The sequence below is a fragment of the Varanus komodoensis genome, unplaced genomic scaffold, assembly GCF_004798865.1.
Source record: "Varanus komodoensis strain SLA01 unplaced genomic scaffold, ASM479886v1 scaffold33, whole genome shotgun sequence".
Lineage (NCBI taxonomy): Eukaryota > Metazoa > Chordata > Lepidosauria > Squamata > Varanidae > Varanus > Varanus komodoensis.
The window spans coordinates 9,012,585-9,033,054 of NW_025335817.1; the positions used below are offsets into that span (position 1 = coordinate 9,012,585).

The 20,470-nt window shown below is 42.1% G+C and overlaps 1 protein-coding gene across 3 annotated transcripts in view; it reads left to right on the top strand.

Annotated features, from left to right (window-relative positions):
- The window catches only part of EFL1 (elongation factor like GTPase 1), a 57,497-nt gene extending 39,835 nt beyond the window's left edge, over nt 1–17,662 (top strand). For 2 of the 3 annotated variants that reach the window (XM_044438728.1, XM_044438727.1), the window contains exons 16-20: nt 9,035–9,166; nt 9,692–9,839; nt 11,985–12,991; nt 13,728–13,912; nt 17,326–17,662. In XM_044438728.1, the coding sequence (XP_044294663.1) occupies nt 9,035–9,166; nt 9,692–9,839; nt 11,985–12,991; nt 13,728–13,912; nt 17,326–17,514 (1,661 nt within the window). In that variant the 3' untranslated portion in view covers nt 17,515–17,662. Of the gene's footprint in view, nt 1–9,034; nt 9,167–9,691; nt 9,840–11,984; nt 12,992–13,727; nt 13,913–14,988; nt 15,322–17,325 lie in introns of those variants that run through there. The other variant, XM_044438729.1, reaches the window with a different exon arrangement.
- The last annotated feature ends 2,808 nt before the right edge of the window (nt 17,663–20,470 follow it).

Sequence of the window (20,470 nt, forward strand, 5' to 3'; positions counted from 1 at the left end):
AGCACATTCTAAAGCATGCAAGTAAATAACTGTTTGTTCAGAAAGAACTCTTACTTTGATGGGGGGGTTTCCTACATAGCTGATTAGAGAGCGCTGCTTTATAAGCACGTGATTCTTCCTGATTTAATTTGTACTCTGCCTCTCAGCCCTCCAAAAAGAGCGTGCGAGGTGGCAGGAGCGCCTTGCAGAAAAGTTCTCTGGCGGGGCAGCAGCTGCTCAGGCTCAGCTCCACTCTCCCACGTGCTTCATCCCTCCTCACCAGATGGGTCTCATTTTACCATCGAGTGAAGAAGCTCACACGCACAGCAGCTGTAGGGGCTGCGTTCTCACGGTGAGAAGATCTTACAGGTTACAAATGATGCCAGAGTTTGCCTCACTGCCATGGTGTGGCATGGGCTTCCTTTAAGGCAGTCATTAGGAAAATGATCTTTCTTACAGGCAACATTGGAACACGGGATTCTGGGCATTGTGTGTTTCCCCCATGCAGCAACAACTTAACGAGCTCTGGTAGTCTGTGTGGATAGTCCTGGATTGTGTTGGTTTTTTCACTTTGGTAAGCATTTGGCAGCCGTGGAAATTAAGTCACTTTCTTGAGGGACCTTATATACCTTATCAAATGGGTACCCCATGTCTTTTTCTTCTGAGCACAGGACATGGTTTAGCTTCAGGTTGTTTCATATAACCACTACTTAGTTTTGCTTTGTTTTTTTAATTCATGGGGACTTTCCTGTCCTAGATGATGATAGCTATCCTTTCAAAGGCCTGGTTGGATTTTTCTTTAGATTAAAGAAGGTGCCCTGAGGGAGAGCTTGGTAATCGCAGGATTACTTCCATTTCCACATTTCTTTTGAGGGAATGTTACAAAAGAACACCTCATCTTCTGTAAATCTCAGCCGCAGTGTTGTGTGTTGAGCATTGCATCTTTATTTTTAAAAATTGCTTCTTTGCCTGAAGTTCAGGCAAAACTGAAAATTTGGGGCTCACATGTTGCCTCCTCTGTATGCACCACTCAGTTCAGAAAGATGTTGGTGAACGTTTGAAAGAGATCACATGTTTGTTCAAATGTGGGCGAGTTGTTAGAAAGGAAATGGCTGGTGAGCCTGAAGCCTACTTCCTGTTCTGCCATGAGGGGAATCCGAGGGATCGAGTAGAAAGCAAATCGGCCCCAGATTCAGCCAGAATAGAATACAAAGAGTAGTTTTTGTTGAAATAATTCAAGCCAATAAACTTTGGTTTGGAAGAGGTTCTTGCATTAAAATTAGAAAGCATGACACACAAGCCTTTATTAATAACATCTTAGAATGGTAATGACAAGCATATTTGAACCATTCCCATTGTTCTGTTTCTGCCATCTGTTCACACACCCACAGCAGCAAGGCTTTTAAATCTAAAAATCGAAAAAAGTCTACTTTAGGATCTGTTCTTGCTATAGCTGATGGCCTGGAAGTCCAAGTTCTTTTCTAATTTGCACTTTGGTTTATTTTACACCTTTTTAAAATAGCTTAATTTCAGCTAAAATTGTCATTTTGTAGGTTGCACTTCGTACCATCCAATTATTACTGGTATTTTAGACTGGATAGCAATGTCAATGCATGACAATAACTGTTATAAACTCATTTGGAAGACAATGTGTGTTGGAAGAAACTGTTTATGAAAGAAAGCCCTAGGCTTTGGGAATAATAGGTTCAGGTCTTAGTAAATTCAGTTTTAATTAGTTAATTGTATGTTTTGCAAGTAAAAAGAATGATTGGTTATAAAATCCAGGCAGGGCATTTTCACTGGATCTTATCCTAAAACTTAATGTTTCTCTGTGTATAGTCAGGGATGTCACTAGAGCTGGGTGATGAACCCTTTTTTTGACATGGTGGGGAGAAAGAGGTTTCGTACTTTCTACAACAGTTGATTATACTCTGGTTTCTCTTCAGATCGTATAAATCTTTTGCCTTTTACAACAGTTGATTGAAGTTAGTTTCTTACATCATTTATGCATAATGACAAAAGAGTATGGGTTGTCCTTGACTTGGGTGATATGTGTGGACCCAGTACGATAGTTTAGTACAGGGGTCCTCAAACGTTTTAACCAGGGGACCAGTTGAAAGGTGCCAGTGCTGGTGGTGCCAGCGGTGTGTGGGGGCGGGGCATGCAGGCATGTGCGCTGAGGCGAGGGGGCACGAGGCGAGGCAGGGGCGGGCACGCGCCGTGAGGTGAGCGCATGAGGCAGTGGCTTGCTCGCTTGGACAGAAGTTTCTCCAAGTGAGCAAACAGCTGCCTCCCCATGCGTGGGGTGAGGTGGGTGGCAGCGGGTGCATGTGTGGGCACAGGTGTGTCCGGCAGGTCCAAATGGGCATGGCAGGCCAGAGCTGGCCCCCGGGCTGTAGTTTGAGGACCCATGGTTTAGTATGACTTGTTAAGCATGAACAATCCAGGAAGAGAACCCATGTTTGGTTGGTGCATTGCGAACACTGGTTTCCTTGTGATCAACAACCCCTGGTTAAACCATAAGAACGCTAAACCATAATGTAGAGTTCTTGCATAATTACAATTCAGCCAGAACTCACAATTCAATGATAACTCACATGGTGCCGTACTCAGGGTGCTTGTTATGTGTGGATCAGGTCAATGAGAATACAGGCAGTCCCCAGGTTATGTTGTCCAGGTTACGAACAACCTGTACCTACAAATGCGCAGACTGCTATAAACCCTTTATGAATTTCTCTAGTGAAAATCCATGGATATCTCTAGGGAATAGCTATGACCATCTCTAGGGAACTATGTGGACCCTGAAGACACTTTACCAAATGTGTTGTGTAGTTCTCTATGCAAAGCTTTTTTCTAGTTAGCCATTGCTATCTCTAGGGAACTACATGATATTTTTTGGCAACACGTCTCACTGGCCATGTAGTTCTCTAGAGATACAGTATTTACATCTTTTGGTTCCATGGCATCCAGACCCTGGACTCCAGTGGTAACCCACCCCCACCCCGCTCCTGCAGCTTAATCAAACTCTGACTCTCCAGTACTAGGTCCATCTCCATCATCATCAGTTACAGTTAATGTTACCACAAGAATGTCCTAAATGTTTTAAGAACTGTTTCTTTTATTTGTTTTTACAATACTGTGTACTGCATACATATGAACATACAAACAGATTCTCTCTCTCTCTTTCCCCCTCCCTCTGTCCAGTACTGAGAGTCACTTTGTTATTACTGCATTGTTATTAATGCTGTTGTATTGTGTTCAAGATGTTTTAGTGAATATGGAAGTGTTAAGTGTTCTATATGCACAGAAAGTTAAAACATATGCATATACTAAGACAAACTTTTGACTTACTCATGTGATCTGACTTAACCTAAGGATATTCTCATGAATGGAGCTTGTTGGGTTAGGGTGATGTGATATGATATGATATGATGAAGTGGCTTTCATATTTATATAGATTTTAGCATGATTTGATTAATTTCTGAATCTCCAAACTACATTATTTCCCTGAAACAGAAAGAAACGTTCTGTTCCTGCAGGCATTTTCCAATACAAAGCTGCCACTTTGAAGTAGTAAGCATAGTTATTAAAAATCCATTTTCTCTCACTTAGAAATTGAGGGGAAGATGAGGACCTAAAATCTGCCTGTTTTCAGAATATACTAGGGCAAGATGCAAGCCGCTCACCCTTCCCTAAAACAATTGGTACTTTTTTTTCTATCGAGTGAAAAGAGAAACTATGGCCATATTACTTGAACATTTATATAGATATCGCACACACACACCCCTAATCTTAAAACCAACCAGTTTCTTTTGAAAATCAATTGTAATTAATATTTGAAAAGATTATGTATAAAATACTTTCTCTTAAAAATAACAATTATAATTGAACCTCATCATAAACATGCTGAACGCTTAGATTTTCATAAAAATGAAGTTATCTCCTACTCAAATGTAGTCATTTTTTCAGTTTTTCATCTCATGAAAATGGTTCTGCCCAGCTTTACCACTTGTTGCTTGAAAGTTCTGGGCTTTCAGTTTCTCTGGCTAAAGACACGTGTAAGAAATACGGGCCAATGATTGGACGGTTCCATGCTTGTGTGGTGGTGGGCCAAGTAAGGAGAGGTGTTAGTTACAGGAGAAAGCAAGGCAGATCTAAAAAGAAGTATCAGAGTAGAGTTTTTAAAAAGCACTTACGTAGTAAAATAGATGAATTGGACCTTTTAAACACAATAATTGTCAAACCTTGGTTTGAGTATTGGCATTTGGGTTTGCTTGTTGCCTGTTTTTGTGAGGCACAGCTGGACCACAAAAGAGTGAAGGAGCATCCCTGGAAAGAAGACAATATTCCTCAGTTTACTCAACCTGTATTCTTCATGCTAATGTTGCAGTTCTGCACCCACTTACCTGGGAATAAGCCCTATTGAACCTACTAGGACTTATTTATGAGGAGACATTTATAGCTTAGTTGTCAGATTTGTGCCAGTGATCAGGAAATCAGTGGGAAACTTGATTTAAGTCAAGCAGCTCTGAATGTAGCAGACATTATTTAATGCAGGCACCATGGATGTCACATCCATTGTTTGGAGAGAAACAGCAGAGCTTTGTACCTTGTTTAAAAATCACAAATGAACAATCGGGACCTACAAAAATTGAACATTCAAAACATTTTAATTCTTATGGCTACAGACTCACAGACTTGGAAATTTTTCCAATAGATAACTTTTATATTCAGGTCTATTATACGGAAGAGTGAATTTCTGGATCCATAGACTTCAGACTCTAATTCCACTCATGCACTTAATCTGAAAACCAACATTTAATTTCTAATTTGATGTTTCTTGTAAAAAGAAATAACCTTTTCTTTTTACACATGATATACTCCTTAGAATTATTCCATCCTGAGTGTCTTTACAAACTTGAAGTATCTTTAAAAGAAAACAACAAAATCCCGTTTGCTTGTCTTACCCTGTCCATTTGAAATTCCAACCTAGATTCTAAGGAAAGTGAAATATTCAAGTAAACAATATTCAGTTTATCTTTGTTTTATCATTCATATACTATCCATGTATGTTGGAAAGAATGTGTGATTGTGCAGGTCAGTGAAGGAATGGTTCTGGTATATATGCTAGAAAGATAAAAGAAATTGGATAGACTTACTACTTAGTATGCAGAACCTTCAAGTCATAGTGGGCAACATGAATATTCTGCGCATTTATTGGTGAATATATTGCGCCCTGGTGAAGAATATGCTTACTGAATGGACAAAGTGTGAAATATCTTGGTGGCTGAATGTTCTGACTTCATTTGCAGATGAGGCACATAAACTGGGCAATAGGTTAAATATTCTGTAAACTCTTTTTCATGTGAGCACATTTTCCATGCTGTCCATGGAAAGTAAAAAATGCTTGGCTTTTATATACATTCTCCATCCAGCTTGCAGTTATCACAATACAAAAATTCTGCACTGATAAATGTTTCTTATATTGAACTGAAATGCTTAGTTTATGTTTGCATAGCACATTAAGGTGTATTGATGCTGATTGAAATCCCCCTGCTCCAGATTTTATATACAGCATAAGGTGCACCATCCAATAACTGAATCCATTTATTTGAAAAATTATTATAATAGGAATAATTTGTAGAATGTACAAGTCCTTAGAAAAGTACTTTTAGATAAGGCATGAATAGATTGATATTAAGATCGAGGTTTACCTTCTAAACCAATGTCTTGTTTCCAACTGGAAATATTGGTGAACTATCTAAGATTCATCTTAGATTAACTTTATTTATTTAAGCATCGATTTTTAAATGTATATACTGCAACCTATAGCCCAATTTAGGGCTTTCTGGGCAATGAACATTATGTTAAAATGTGTAATACAATAAAAGAGTTCGATTAATTATCCAGTTCCCCAGCTCCTCATCCCAACATCTGATGATCAGACTTGTGCTGTGCCCCATGGACAGGTTCCTTTGACTTGGTGGCCTCCAGGTCTCTCTGTGGTGGTAATCATTCTCACCTGTAGTGAAGGTGTCTACATGAGACAGTGTCTGCAGTTTTGATATGCTTATCATAAACCTAAATTGGTACATCTGTTGAACGTGTGGCTGATGGTTTTTCCCAGCTTGCCTTTTGTCCTTAGTAACCAGTGTATTGTAGAGGCTAAGTAAAGTCTATCTAGCAATTCTCCAATTTGAATCCAAGCCACAACTTTGATTTTAATTTTGATACATGATATAATTTGTCAGCTTGTCTTGCAAGCAGCAGTTCTGAAGGACAGCCTGTACAGTTCTGAAATTTAAAACATTCTAAATCTTAGCTCACCTTTCTGCTTTTCTTCCTGCATTTACTTACTTCATTCCCCACCCCAGCCCCACTTCCTTTTGGTCTTTACTTTCCTTTAAAATATGTGTTTGAAAAGAAGCGGGGACGGGAATAATGGCTGTGTCACTGCTGTGACTGCCTGGATCCTGAAGACCAATTACCTGTTGAAGACCAATTTCTCTCCCTGTTTATTTTCCAGTATTTTTGCCCTACTTTTCAGCCGAAAGGTATTGCCACAACCATTTACAAAGGTAATGACACAGAAATCTTAAAATTACAATGCTCACAAAAAATGGCAGGTGCGGCAGTTCGCGCAAAGTTGTACCCAGTCCTGACCGAACTCTGGTTGCGTCCACCCGAGTTCCTGTGGCCGGCGCTGGAGCAGGGTGGCGAGCTGGAGCCTGAGCTGCCGCAGGAGGAAGGTTCTCCCCTGGCGGAAGATTCTCTTGTTGCCATCAGGGAAATCCAGCCCAGAAGCTTCATACTTTCTGCCCATCTCAAGAGCTAGCGCTGCGTACTTACAACCCTGACATCCAGGTTCAGATCGTTTCACATACCTCTTCAATCTGGATTGTGAGATTCTCGACCATGATTAGTACCATTATTATGATTATTTATTTGATTTCTGTACCACCCACTAGCCAAAGCAGTATGTTCCATGATCAAGTCCTAGAGTCCTTGGCAATAGATTTAGGAAATTCATTCCATTGAAAATGAGCACAGAGAAGCACATGCAGGAATTTAAAGTCAGAGCTGTGAGGCAAATGACCATAGGGCAGCCTTCCCTAATCTGGTAGATGCTGCTACTCATTTCCATGCTGGCCATAGTAGTGGAAGTTGCGGGCTAATAATTGGTACTGCAGCAGTTTGGGAAGCCTCCCCTTGGACATGCATCTTTAGTTGCAAGATTGCAACAAAACTGCGCCTGCCTGACCTAAGCGGCTACAGCAGCAGTGTCAGCTCTTTTCTGTGGGGGAGAGGATTTTTTTCAAAAAGAGGAGGGGAGACAGCAAGCAGAAGGGAAAGGGAAGGAAGGAGATGCCCTGAAAAGAGAATGCATCCTGCCATGGCCTTGCTCTTTCAAAATTCCATTCATTTTAAAAAAAGGGTGGAGTAGGAGAGAGGTGGGGGGGAGGTACGGATTTAGTGTTTCTCAGGAATTAAGAGCAAACTCTTAAATGCTGTCAGCCCAAAATAGCTTTTAAATAAAGCAATAAAATAGTAAGATTTTTAAATCTTGGCCTCACAGTGCTGGAGGCGACCACAAGTAGAAACAAATATGATGCAAGCTCATAGACATTTCCTCTAAACCACGATTACAACAACCACCTACACACACACACATGGGGGGGGGGGGGGGGAAAGAGAGAGAGATTTTTCCTTTGGAGATTTGGCAGCAGTTCACCCCTTTCAGCTGCAAATCAAAGATGGAACAACAATCTGAAAGTCTGTGACTTAACATGCGTTTATTTGAAAAATGCAGTTTTTAACTCATTCTACCTTGGTTATTTCCAAAGAGATACATGCATTGAATGCTATACAGGTGTAAACAAGTGGATCCATAGTGTTACTCCTGGCAGGTTAGAGACCTCAGCATCCTAATCTGGTAAATTACTTAGTGTAAACTTGTGGATGGCTATTATCTTGGTTGCCCGTGGCAAATGAGTTGCTTCTCAGTAATATGGCTGCGGAGTCTCACAGCATTTTTCTTTTATGGATGTCATAAATAGCTAAACTTGGACAGGTGGGCAAGTAACATCTGGGGACTTACTTGGTAGGCTGCCTTAGCCTTATTGGGAGATCTAGAGTATTTAGCGCTCTCAGTATAGCAACGTCTTTCATTCTTAGTTTTCCTTGCTCTATTGCATTTTCTTGTAACTAAGAATATTGCCTGGTTGATTAAATCTTTGTTACTTGTGCTCATTCTAATCATTCACCTGAGATATTAAGGGAACCATTGCATGCATGTTCAGACAGAAAAAGGTTCTGCAACTCCCAGCATTCCCCAGCTAGTCATGCTGGCGAGGGCATGCTGGGATTGGAAGACATTTTTCTATCTGATTATGCATAGGATTCTGCCTTTAATTGCATAAACTTCCCTATGAGGAACAAAAAATGTGTGCTTCGTGTCCAGAAGTAGCCAGATTGTAATATCTCTTTGGTGCTCTTAAAAGCCCAAGTGTCCCTACCAATCAGAATCCAGGGCACAGATGAGCAGGTAAAGGTGTGTGGGGCAAGTGGCTCATTTCTGAATGGATCCATTAAATCATGTTGGCCAAAATGCTTTAAAGGGGTCTGCAATCTTGGACACAGTGGAAAAGGGGATGCAAATAGGTTTCCGAATGGGGGAAGGGCAGGGTCAGATTGAGGCCTGCCCTGTCGGTATCCCCGGGTACGTCCCTCCTGCTTGGTCTATCAAAATGTTATCTGCTGTTCACTCTTACAAGAACTGGAATGCTGCCGCAGTGTGGGCAAAGTCTGCACGCGGTTTCCTCTAATGTTTGAAGAGCCTTTGTCCGCAGGGGCACCACTGAGAGTCTAGGTGTTGGCTTCACAGGGGCATTTTGCAGCTCTGTCCTCTCCCTGTGCCCTCATGTGTCATGCCTTCATTATTATGGGCAGGTCATTGTGGGGTTTCTATGATGCTCAAGTTCAAATGTGCTGTGCACAGTTTTAGAATTTTGTCTTTGGGGTATGCTTTTTGACGTGGTGTTTCGATGTATTTTAGGAATAGGAGGATTGCAAGAATTTGTACTGAAGTCAGCAACACTCTCCTCATCCCCAGCTTGCCCACCCTTCCTTCCACTCAGCTTTGAAGCAACACCCATTGTACGAGTTGCTGTGGAACCAAAACACCCAAGTAAGAGTTCTCTCTCTGTTTCTTAAATAAACTCTCTCGGTATTTTCTGCATTCATTAAATGAAGTGTACTTTTGAAAACCATAGGGGTGGTAAGCAGCAGCAGTAAATGAACTGAAGCAAATACTGGCTGGGGCATGGGAACCATCTGCATAACTGCATTCGGACATAGCGCACACATTCTGAAGGAAGGGCAGTGAATGTTGACATGTAGCTCTTGTTTTGCTCATTTACGCTGTGCTTCTTCATATGTATATTTATAGTCTCACTGCTGCAGACTGGGCCTTGCTTGTCGGGAGAGAATTATGCCCCTTTGCTAGTGGTTTAAAAAGAAAAGCGAAATCTCCCCTCATCCCTCTCATGCCATGTGTCTTTCTAAGTAAAATGTTACTTTTCCCGACTGTCTAACCATTCTTTGTACTCTCCAGTATTTCTCTCCAGTCTACAGTCTCCTCTTCCTGGTCTCTGCTTATATGTAGTTAAGTTTTTTGGCAGCATTTCATTTGAACATGTCTTTGTCTTCCCAGGTGAGATGCCACAGCTGGTCAAAGGTATGAAGCTTCTAAACCAAGCTGATCCTTGTGTACAGGTTTTGATCCAGGAGACAGGGGAGCACGTGTTAATTACAGCAGGAGAAGTCCATCTTCAGCGCTGTTTGGATGACTTGAAAATGAGGTTGGTTTCAGGGGAGGCAGCAAGAGAGAAGGGGGGGGGAATGTGCAAGGTTTCATGATATGATGCAGCATTTGCAAGACTATTAAATTTGTAGGTGCAGTTTAACGTATGGAAAAGGTCAAAGACTGCCTCAGTCCTTATTTCACTCTTTCTGGTACACCAATAAATATTTCTAATAGCTATGAAATCAGCTAAACTTGGAATGCCACCGACAGTTCCATTCCTACATGGTTCATGCTTTCAGCAAGATCACTCCTCCCTTGCATTGATTTGCTGTACGGGTATGTGCATTCCTGGGAGAAAGCCACCTTGATGGCCCATTTAAGAGATGAAAGGTAAGGGAGAGAACCTTATTAAAAACTAACAAATGGCGCATGCCTTTTTAGCAGCGTGGTTGGCTACAGCTGCACGGCATATGTGCACCGCATACACATGAAGTACAATAAGTACGTGAAGTTGTAGCACGTGCCTGTACTGCAGGCATAGCTGATATAAGGCAAGGTGAAGCCACTTCCCCAGGCAGCAGTTTCTAGCCTTTATTAAGGACAATAGCATGGGAGGCAGGCAAACTGGAACCGAGGGCATGGTCTATCGGGACACTGTCCTGTATAAGCCTAACTGAAACTCATGGAAGTTGTGCAAGAGCATAGTTCCTGTTCATTTCAAGAAGACACATGCAGGAGAGCTTCTGGTGCATGATGTCCTGCGTTAATCAGCATGTGTATAGTGGGTTGCTATTTAGATATTCTTTACCAGACTTCCAAATGTCTTTTGGTGAAGGCTGAGAGACAGAAGAATGTTTGACCAAGATGGCATGCCGTCACAGTGAGCTGTGAATGAACAGGCAGGCGCTGGTTCCTGCCCACCTGCTTCCACCAAACTGAACAACCAGGAAATGCCCTGTGTGGAAGTCCTGACTTGGCACAGTGGGCTGTCTTCCCCCAGCAACCCAGAATACCCAGCATGGATACCTTTATCTGCAGTAGTTCCTCCTGGCTGCAGGGGAAGCAATCGGGTGGCGAGAAGCAGCACGCTTGGCCAGTCCTGCTTCACTCGAAGTGACAAAGGGTTTGGGAGAAAACCCAGCCAAACCCGGGTTACTGTGATGGCCGTACTGGGCCTCTGCGTGCGCCCCATCTGTTGGCAGTCAAACAGATTTGCTCACATAGAGGTGTTGCCAGCAGAGGAAGTTTCCTTAAGTGGGCATCTTCATTTGGTAAACCCGGCTGTGCTGCTTCCCCTACTCCTTGTCCCAGATGTGAGCGTGAAAGTAGACTTGGCTGAAATAGTATATTTTCACAACACCCAGACTTTTTTTGTTAATGTCTGTTACTGTCTCGGTGGTTTTCCCAAAAGAAATCAAGGGTTAAACTGAGCTTGCCCTCACATTTTAATTATAAAACATTATGTATGTTTTCCCAAATCATTTGGTTACAGCAATTATCCATCTAGAATCCTCTTCTTAAAACCTCCTTAAGAGCCAATTTTATCAAATGCTTATGATTGCTCTTGTAAAGCTTGAACATTTATGCAAACTTGTGTGCCAAATTTAGCTTGTCATCTGTATAGTCTTCATCCCTGCCAAGATCTTCCCTGTCCCAATGAAGGTGAATTCACTTGTTCAGCTCAAGTGATACATCATACTTGCCTCTTGATGGGGGTCTGACCTACCTACACAGTTGTGATAATAAAATAAGAGGCTTTTGTGTACCACACTCGGTTCCTTGGACTCTGGCTGAGTTACACGTGTGAATGCTTCTCTGCCATCTCATTGCTTTTCTTTAGTTCAGATTAAAATGCAAGATATAGAAGAGCGCCCTAGTTGCATTGTGACAGCAAGAGAGCCAAACTGTAAGGGGACCCTGTTCCATTCCTGATTTCCCTGGAAATGCAACAGGGTCTGATTTTCCAACCAATGCAAACTGTGTGGTTAGCCAGTGGGCATGATAATATGAGCAGCACCTCCTTCTTGGCTGCTCTTGCTGAATAATTGCTTCATACCGCAGGAAGCAGAGGTCTGTGATGATAATGTGAAAGTGTGATGTGGGCATCAAGTGATAACTGCTGTTTATTCACTATTGGAATCTTTGAATCCTGCCTCTTCTCTGCTTTCTGGCCTAACTTTAGTGTTTTGGCTTTCTGTAGGTTTGCCAAGGTAGAAATTAGTGTATCAAAACCAATTATTCCGTTCCGAGAAACCATTACAAGGCCACCCAAAGTTGACAGGGTGAATGAAGAAATAGGAAAGCAGCAGAAAGTTGCCGTCATACACCAGAGTAAGGAGGAGCAGAATAAAATCCCTGAAGGTGTGCAGGTTGATTCAGATGGGCTCATAACAATAACAACACCAAACAAATATGCTACCCTTTGTGTCCGAGCCACACCACTTCCTGAAGAGGTAACTCAGCTTCTTGAGAAGAACAGTGACTTAATTCGAACCATAGAAAGGTTCACCTCCTATTTCAATGAAGGTAAGAAAACTCAGGAGGTGAATAAGAAGACCCTTGACCAGATACAGGAGTTTAAACAAAAACTTGAACAAAACCTGCAGGGTTGGAAATGGAGAAATGCCGTTGATGGGATCTGGTCCTTTGGCCCCCGAAAATGTGGGCCTAACATTTTGCTGAACAGATTTGAGGGCTACAAGAGATCTGTGTGGCAGTGCCTGGAAGGCAGCAAACCAACAAAAGAAGGAGGCCTGTATCGGGATTTTGATAACAGTATAATAAGTGGATTTCAGCTGGCTACACTTTCAGGACCAATGTGTGAAGAACCACTTATGGGTGTCTGCTTTTCTGTGGAGAAATGGGATATGAGCAAATTTGAAGAGCAAATGTCACTTAATAAGCAGGACTTGGAGGACAGGAATGCTCAAGAAGAGACAATGGGAATGGAGGACGCGGCCCCTGTACTGAGGGTCAAAAATAAAGAATTGGTTTCTGAAAATGAGCTCCAAGAAAGCAGTCGAGCCAATCTCAAATCATCCAGTAAGTGCAAAGGAGAGACCTTGCTTGCAGACTGTTATGGCCCTTTCTCTGGGCAGCTGATTGCCACCATGAAGGAAGCATGTCGTTACGCCATGCAAGCAAAGCCACAGAGGCTCATGGCTGCCATGTACACCTGTGAAATTATGGCAACAGCAGACGTACTAGGTAAGAACAAAATCAGCAGCTTGTGTAAATACCCCATCTGTCCAGAAACACTATCTCTGGCTGGAACACTGAGCTTAAATAATTTTGTTTTTCTGGAAGATTATTTTTCTTTCTGTGGCCTCCCACATGGGAATGTCTGGTTGAATCAGTAGTATTTCCCCCATTCTTGGTATATCTGCATTTATTAGTTATTTGAAATAACAACTCCTGTATAATACCTTCTGTTCATGCTTTAAGTTCTTCTAAAGGTTAAGAGCAATGTGATATTGAGAGAACATCTAGCTTGTAAGCCTGTTTTGCACCTGAAAGTAGTAGACAGTGAAGAGAAAGACAGTCCATGCAGGGTGAGACGGTGGTTACAAATCACACATAGCAGTGAGATTCAACTCCAGTGTTACTGTAGGGATGGTTCCAAGAATTATGTGATGAATGGAACATAGTCCAACTTAGCCCCTCTTCCCAATTCACTTCCTCCAAATCTCATCACTTTTTTTTTGCATTACACTGTTTTGTTTTTGAATTGTCTGATGACTAATTTCTGATTTGCCTTTGATTTTTAAATTCTAAGATACCTGAGGTTTTCCCACGTTTTATGGTAGCGAATGACTTTGTTTCCTGAAGCTTTCTTTGTCTCTCTTGTTGTGTTTAACTAATTCGCCTAATTCAGTAATTATCTGAATGGATGAAAAGGATGTGATAAACTCAGAAAGCTCATTGAACCTCTGTGCCTTTGCAGGTCGTGTGTATGCCGTCCTGTCCAAAAGAGAAGGCCGGGTCTTGCAAGAGGAGATGAAAGAAGGTACAGATGTGTTTATTATCAAGGCAGTGCTGCCGGTAGCAGAGAGCTTTGGCTTCGCTGATGAAATCAGGAAGAGAACGAGTGGCCTGGCCAGCCCACAGCTGGTGTTCAGCCACTGGGAGGTAAACTTCTCTTCACTCTCGTCTGCCTTGGCGTACAGTTCCTTGTAGATGCTGCAGAAAAGAGGAATAAAGTGAAGGGAGGAGATTAAATTATGGTCCAAGCTTACTGAACTTCTATTTTGCTCTTTGTAAAACGGAAGCGTATGAGCACATTCGTGTCAGGATGGTTTGTTTTATCTGAGACATGCATCAGAATACTGATGTCCTGTTTCAGTAGGTCTTAGGTGGTTTAGAGTATCCGAAGAGCTCTGCTGATGAGCGCAGCAATGTTTCCAACCGTGTCAGCCACATAACATGGGAAAATATGGTTCGTAAAACCATGCATGGCGTTGGGAACAGTGCATAGAGATCCCTATGGCAGTAGATTCAAGATAGACGAAAGGAAATGTTTCTTCACACAACACACTTACTAGCTTACAGAGCCACAAGAAGTGATTGTGGTTCTTTAGTGTAGACCCCTTTAAAATGACAAACCCATGGGTGTTTATAGGTTTTATCAACAGTTGTTGATCATATAGTGAAACAGAATCATTTTCAGAGGAAGCATTGAGAGATGTTCACCAGGGCTGTTGACTTCATTTATGCCTTCTTTGTGAGCTTTCTGGAAGCATTTGTCTAGGTATTGAGAGAGAAGGTGCTGGACTGAACCACTGACTTCATCCAGCAGAGCTGCCCTTACTTTCTTTAGCCAACAAATTAACTAAACAACATAGAGGAAATCACTAGTTCTTATTTTTCTTTGTGGTGGGGTTGGTGCTTGGTGAAAATATCTTTTTATGAACTATTATTTTTAGGAGTTTGGATCTGTTTGAAATGCTGAAATAGATGCCATGGATCAAACATTATTTATGTTTTCAGAGGTTCTTTGCAGGTTGACAGCAGCAATAAAATGAATGGCTTGCCCTCCCCCAGTTTCCTACCTCCTGTCCGTTCTTCTTGAACTGTGCTTTCCTCAAACCGTGTAATTTACAGTCAAGAGCTTTTGAAGGGAACATGCTTTAAAGAATATAAAGGAGAATACAATTACATCCTTCTTTACATTGGTTGTTAGTCTGCAATCTGTTCCCTTTTTTCAGAGACCTGTGTAAGAAAAATACAGACTCAGGTACAAAATGTTCTTTGTAATCCTTGTTGTTCAGGGCTTCTTGTAGGTTAACAGATTTGCCACCTAGCAAACATGTATTTTTGGCTGGGTAACTTCGCAAATGGACAGAGGGAACACTATGGACATAATCTACCTTGACTAGCAAAGCTTTTAATGTAGTGCCCCACAACAGTCTGATAAGAAAATTAGTAAAAACTGAACTAAATAGAAAAACCTATTAGGGGTATCCAGAATTGGCTGCTAAATCATACACAAAGAGCGCTCATAGAAATATAGAAACAGAGCAAGTTAGAAAGGGTCTCCTGGGCCATCTAGTCTGACCCCCGGCTCCAGCCAGCTCCACTCATGGCCTGCCTACCATCAATGACACCTTCTCAAACTGGAGGAAGGTAGCTAGTGGGGTGCCACAGAGTTCTGTCCTAGTCCCAGAGCTCTTCAACATCTTTATTTATTTATTTATTTATTTATTTATTAAAACATTTATTAATGATTTAGATGAGGAAAGACAAGGAAAGACAATCGGATTCGCAGACAATAGAAAACTGGGTGGAATAGCTTATACTCTCTCTATATATATATACTCTAAGCTGTAAGAACTCATAACTATTATCAAGGTACCCCATGTGTTTGAATGAGTGTAGTCCATCCTTGCCAAAGCCAGCAGCTCCCATCATCCCCACCTTGCTATCTAGAGTTGCACCCCATATGTGTGGACAAGACCAGATTAAACAAAGAAGTGAGGGCCAACTAAACATCAGCTGAACTATGCATGGCTGAGCTGTGTGTGATTCTCTCCCTTACCCTTCTGCAAGTGTGCATGGCCTTGATTTGGATCGGGACCATAGTATTGCAGGAGAGGAGGGTTTAAATTTCCCCTTTTCTCTTGTGATTCAAGAATCTCACCACCTACAAGGGAGCTCGGAGAATATTTCTTGATCTTTTTTCCCTTTGTAAAGCCTCCCCCATGTGTGGAATTTCTGGATGAAAGTGACAGTGGCGGATGGCACTTAAACCCCAAGTACCGTAATCTGGTTGAACTCAAGGCCGTGACTCCTGCAGAAGAATAGGGGAGGAACAGTTTTGCATAGCTCAGCTACATGTGATTAAAGGAAGGTTTAGTTTGGCCCTCAGACAGCTCTTCTGAGCTCCTTGGGGGAAAGATAGGATACAAATGTGATTGATGATTGATTAATACTGGTTTAAAAGTTCACTGTCTCAGCCTTATCTATCTCTTTGACAACACACATCTCTTGAGGCAGGTTTTGTTTCCAAAACAGCTGAATTAGAAACAGATATCCTTTTAATACAGAGGTGCAATCTAGTTTGCTCTGGATAGAGAGTACTTTTGACTCATCATGTTTCCTGCTGTAAATATTGGAAGCTAGTAAAAGGATTTTTAAGTGAAAGATGACACGCGGCACCAGGCTGGAGGACAACCATTTTTTCCTTCCAGATTTCCAAGATCAACAGAAAAAAGGCTCTCTGAGTGTTTCTTTAAAAGCAACTGAGTCTTATAGATCTGGTCCACTTACGCCACAGTCAGTCCTTCAGAGAAGCCAACAGAGAAAGAAAATTGAAACTCCATTCTAGCTGTATGGGCTTCTTTCTGAAGCTTTCATTGAGTAGCTTCTCCAAATGCCATCATGCGTTCAGCAGCCCTGCCCTGCTTCTGAGCCCCACAAGCGAAGACAAAGTCTGGTACCAAACACTGATCTCTGGTAAAAGCACCTGCCTTCCCTCACCAGGAATTCTGATGATTCTCCCTGCACTCCATTGCTGGCAGGGTTCATCCTCCATCTGCCAATAGGCCATAGCTAGATTCTGGGGAGGCTGGTAACCATGCCAATGGGGCTTCTTACCTGCTGCAGCTTTTATTCTGTGCTTTATAGGAGCTCTCTGTGGTGCTTCATAGTGATGAATCTGTTTGTGGGGGTGGAGTTAAGTACCAGCCCAGCCATCAGCATGTAAGGAAGCAAGCAAGAAAGGTGTGAGTCTTTAGCCTGATCCTTCCAGGGATAGCCACACTTTTGATGACAGCTGTGCAGAAATTTTCCCTTCCGAAAAAGGGACAGTAGAGTCCAGCCATTTTTTAAAAAATTTCATTTAGGGACCTATTAAGCAGAAATTCTTGCTGTTGGTTTTTGCTCACTATTTTTTCCAAAAGGTATTCAAAAGCAAGCATTTCCTCTCTCTTTCCAAATCCGCTTTTAGCAGATGATTGACAATTACAGTTCTAGTTTTCCCATCTCTTTTTTTCTCTCTCTCCTTCCAGTAATGCAGCTCTCTGTACAATTCTTCTTTTTCTAAGGTAATTTCAGATGATCCATTCTGGGTACCAACCACGGAGGAGGAGTATTTGCACTTTGGGGAAAAGGCAGACTCTGAGAACCAGGCCCGCAAGTACATGAATGCGGTGAGGAAGCGGAAGGGGCTTTATGTGGAAGAGAAGATTGTGGAGCACGCTGAGAAGCAAAGGACTCTCAGCAGAAACAAATAGCTGCTTCTGCTTCTCAGATAAGTGCAGGCAGATTATCTTTTATCCTGAAGATCCCAAAAAGTCACCTTGGATGTTCTGTGCTGAGTGAGTTTTCTTACTGTCACTTATCTGTGGCTTGAGTTTTAATAAACCTAAGCCTTTTCAAACAGTTTTTTATTATACGCTGTTGCACCCTTCATGGTATATGGGTGGATTTCAAGCTTCCTGCCTCGTGGAAAGTCATTTCACTCCAGCTGATCTTCCGAGAAATGCTTGCAGGTTTTCTGCAGAATCCCTGCCTGCAGCTGAAAAGTCTGGAATGGTGGGGCTGCAGCGATCACTTGAATGCAGTTGATTAGGGCACCCCATGTTAAAACATTACTTGAAAATGTGCTGCTGATCATTCAGCAGTTTAATGTTCTTAGATATAAATTCTTTTTAAAAACTGTGGGTGGCAAATGCCATCCTAAGAAGCATTTTCCCTCTTCAAGAAGGGAAGAGGGGAATGCCTCCTAAAGTGGTGCTTGCTACACATCTACAGAATCTGCATACATCTGCATAATCTGAAAAAAAAAGCCTGCAAGAATTTACTTCAGAACTGCTGTTTCATCTCATATGCAAACTTAATACAAGCTTAACTTACCAAGACAGACACCCCAAAAACCCTTTTGGGGCACTTTTAGAATTTGGGGAGAGTTGCCAGTGCCACAGGGGCAAGCCTTACCCATTCATGGAACAGCCAGCATGGTAGGCCACAAAACATGAATTTCCCAGAAGGCAAACTGGTGGGACTAAAAGAAAAGTAACCTGCCCAAGAAACTTCTGAACTCAAGAATGACATGAGAGGGCAGCACTCCATTTTGAATCATGTTGTCCTTGTCCTTGAAAAACAATCTTTTAAAATAAAAGAAAAATCAGGAGATGCAGGTGCTAAGAGAAGTGTGTTTGAATCCACTGGGGGTCACAGAGGCCACAATAGGACATCTCACAGTTTCTAGTTAATCAACTAACAGTTCAGCGCTATGCAAGTTTATAGGGAAATCAGGGTAACTCGTTTTCTAGTGTGCACAGGATTGCAACCTAATTTAACTAGGTCGCAACTCCAGTTCTAAGCAGGTCTTTGGTGTTATCCTCAGTGAACTGAGACTGCCCCCTAAAATGCATCCAGTGGTAACAGTAAGCAGGGTACATTTTCCTTTTATAGAAATGAGTAACAGAGCATTATTCTCTCATTGAATACCTTGTGCTCCCTTTGTGTAACTTAGTTTCTTGCAACCACTTTTTGTGCACGTCTGACACAGTACAACTTCATGCATGATGAAAACTTCTGCAGTTATACTGACTGCTTGATAAATAAATGCCAGAATTGTTCTCAGATAAATTGCTTGGGAAGCAAATTGTTCTTCAACAAGATTATCTTCCTTCTCACAAGTTATCGTGGACTCAGTTTGGCAAAATATTTTGAAAATGCGTACTGAAAATGAGATCAGCAGCAGCTTATATGAATGTTTTTCTCCTAGGACTAAAAATGCAGCTGTCCTGTGGCATTGGATCTAATAATCCTATGGTCATTTACAACTGCAATATTTTAATTAGTTTACACAAGATACTATCAAGATGATTAATGGAATAATATTGCTTCTGCACCCATTAAGCAGCCTTGAAGAAATTGGGAGAAATGCTTTCTCTGCCAGGTTTTACACTGATTGTCATAGCAACTGTTAAGTGGCAACTAATTTTGAATTTTGGGGCCCTGCCTGCATCTTCAAAGTTAAAGAACAAAATTAAGCTTATCTATATTCTCTCGAGGTGATGCACTATTCACACAGGGTGCATATACTCTTAATAGGTAAAGATCCTATTAATGACAACTGACTGTTCTTGCTGGGGGGCAAATTCAGTTCCAAAAAGATCCAGCCAATGAATGGTCCTTAGAATGCCCTGGTTCTCCATGCACTGATTGCGGAATCCACACAGAAAAGGTGGCTGCACTGAGCCCGCTTCTGCTTGTTTCAAGTATTTCTTAGTGCACCTTCTGTGTACATGGAACTTCAGACGGAAGCGGGTTCCCAGGTCTTTGCACTCAGGACCTTGCAGTCTAACAGAGGCACAGTGAAGCAACAGGAGGGTGATGGGAAATCTGGACTGAGGAAAGAGAAACATGGACTTGAACTTAGCCATAGCTAGTCCCGGTGTGTGACTGGAGGGCAAAAGTATCACCCATATTCACTGTATTATTGTCACTGTACAGTAAAAAGTAAAGGAAAAAGTTTCCCCACACTTGCGTGCTCGTCATATCTGACTCTGGGCAGTGCTCGTCTCCGTTTGTAAGCCAGAGAGCCAGCGTTGTCGGAAGACGTTTCTGTGGTCATGTGGCCAGCATGACCAAATGCCAAGGCACATGGAACTCTGTTACCTTTCCCACCAGACTGATACCTATTTATCTACTCACATTTGCTTGCTTTTGAATTGCTAAGTAGGCAAGAGCTGGGACAGAGCATGCGCTCGCCCCATCACACGGATTGGAACTGCCAGCCTTCCGATTGGTAGCCCAGCAGCTCAGCAGTTCGACCCACTGCACCGCCTGCGTCAGCTCACAGTACATTAATTCTTTTTGCCGAAGAGCATTTGTAATGAGCAGAGTCCAAACTTGGCTTTTAATTGGATACACGCACAATTCTTCTGACCTGACGTCAGTGGAGTCAGGTGCATTGTGCTGCACTTCAGTGCATTGCATTGCAGAGAGGTTAGTTCCATGTGAGGTGCCTGACTCTTTTAAAAAAGGTCTGTTCAGGTATTCTTCCCCCACCCTCAGATCTGTAAGAATGTAGCAGGTCCTGCTTGCGTGTGTTCAAGTGTATTTTTAGTGTGGTGAGTGCTAGAAATGTTGAATTGAAAGCTTAGATTTGCTACAGCAAAATGGGCTAAGATGAAACAGTTGGAGGCCACTAGGCCAAACTGAAAGAATTTACCAGGT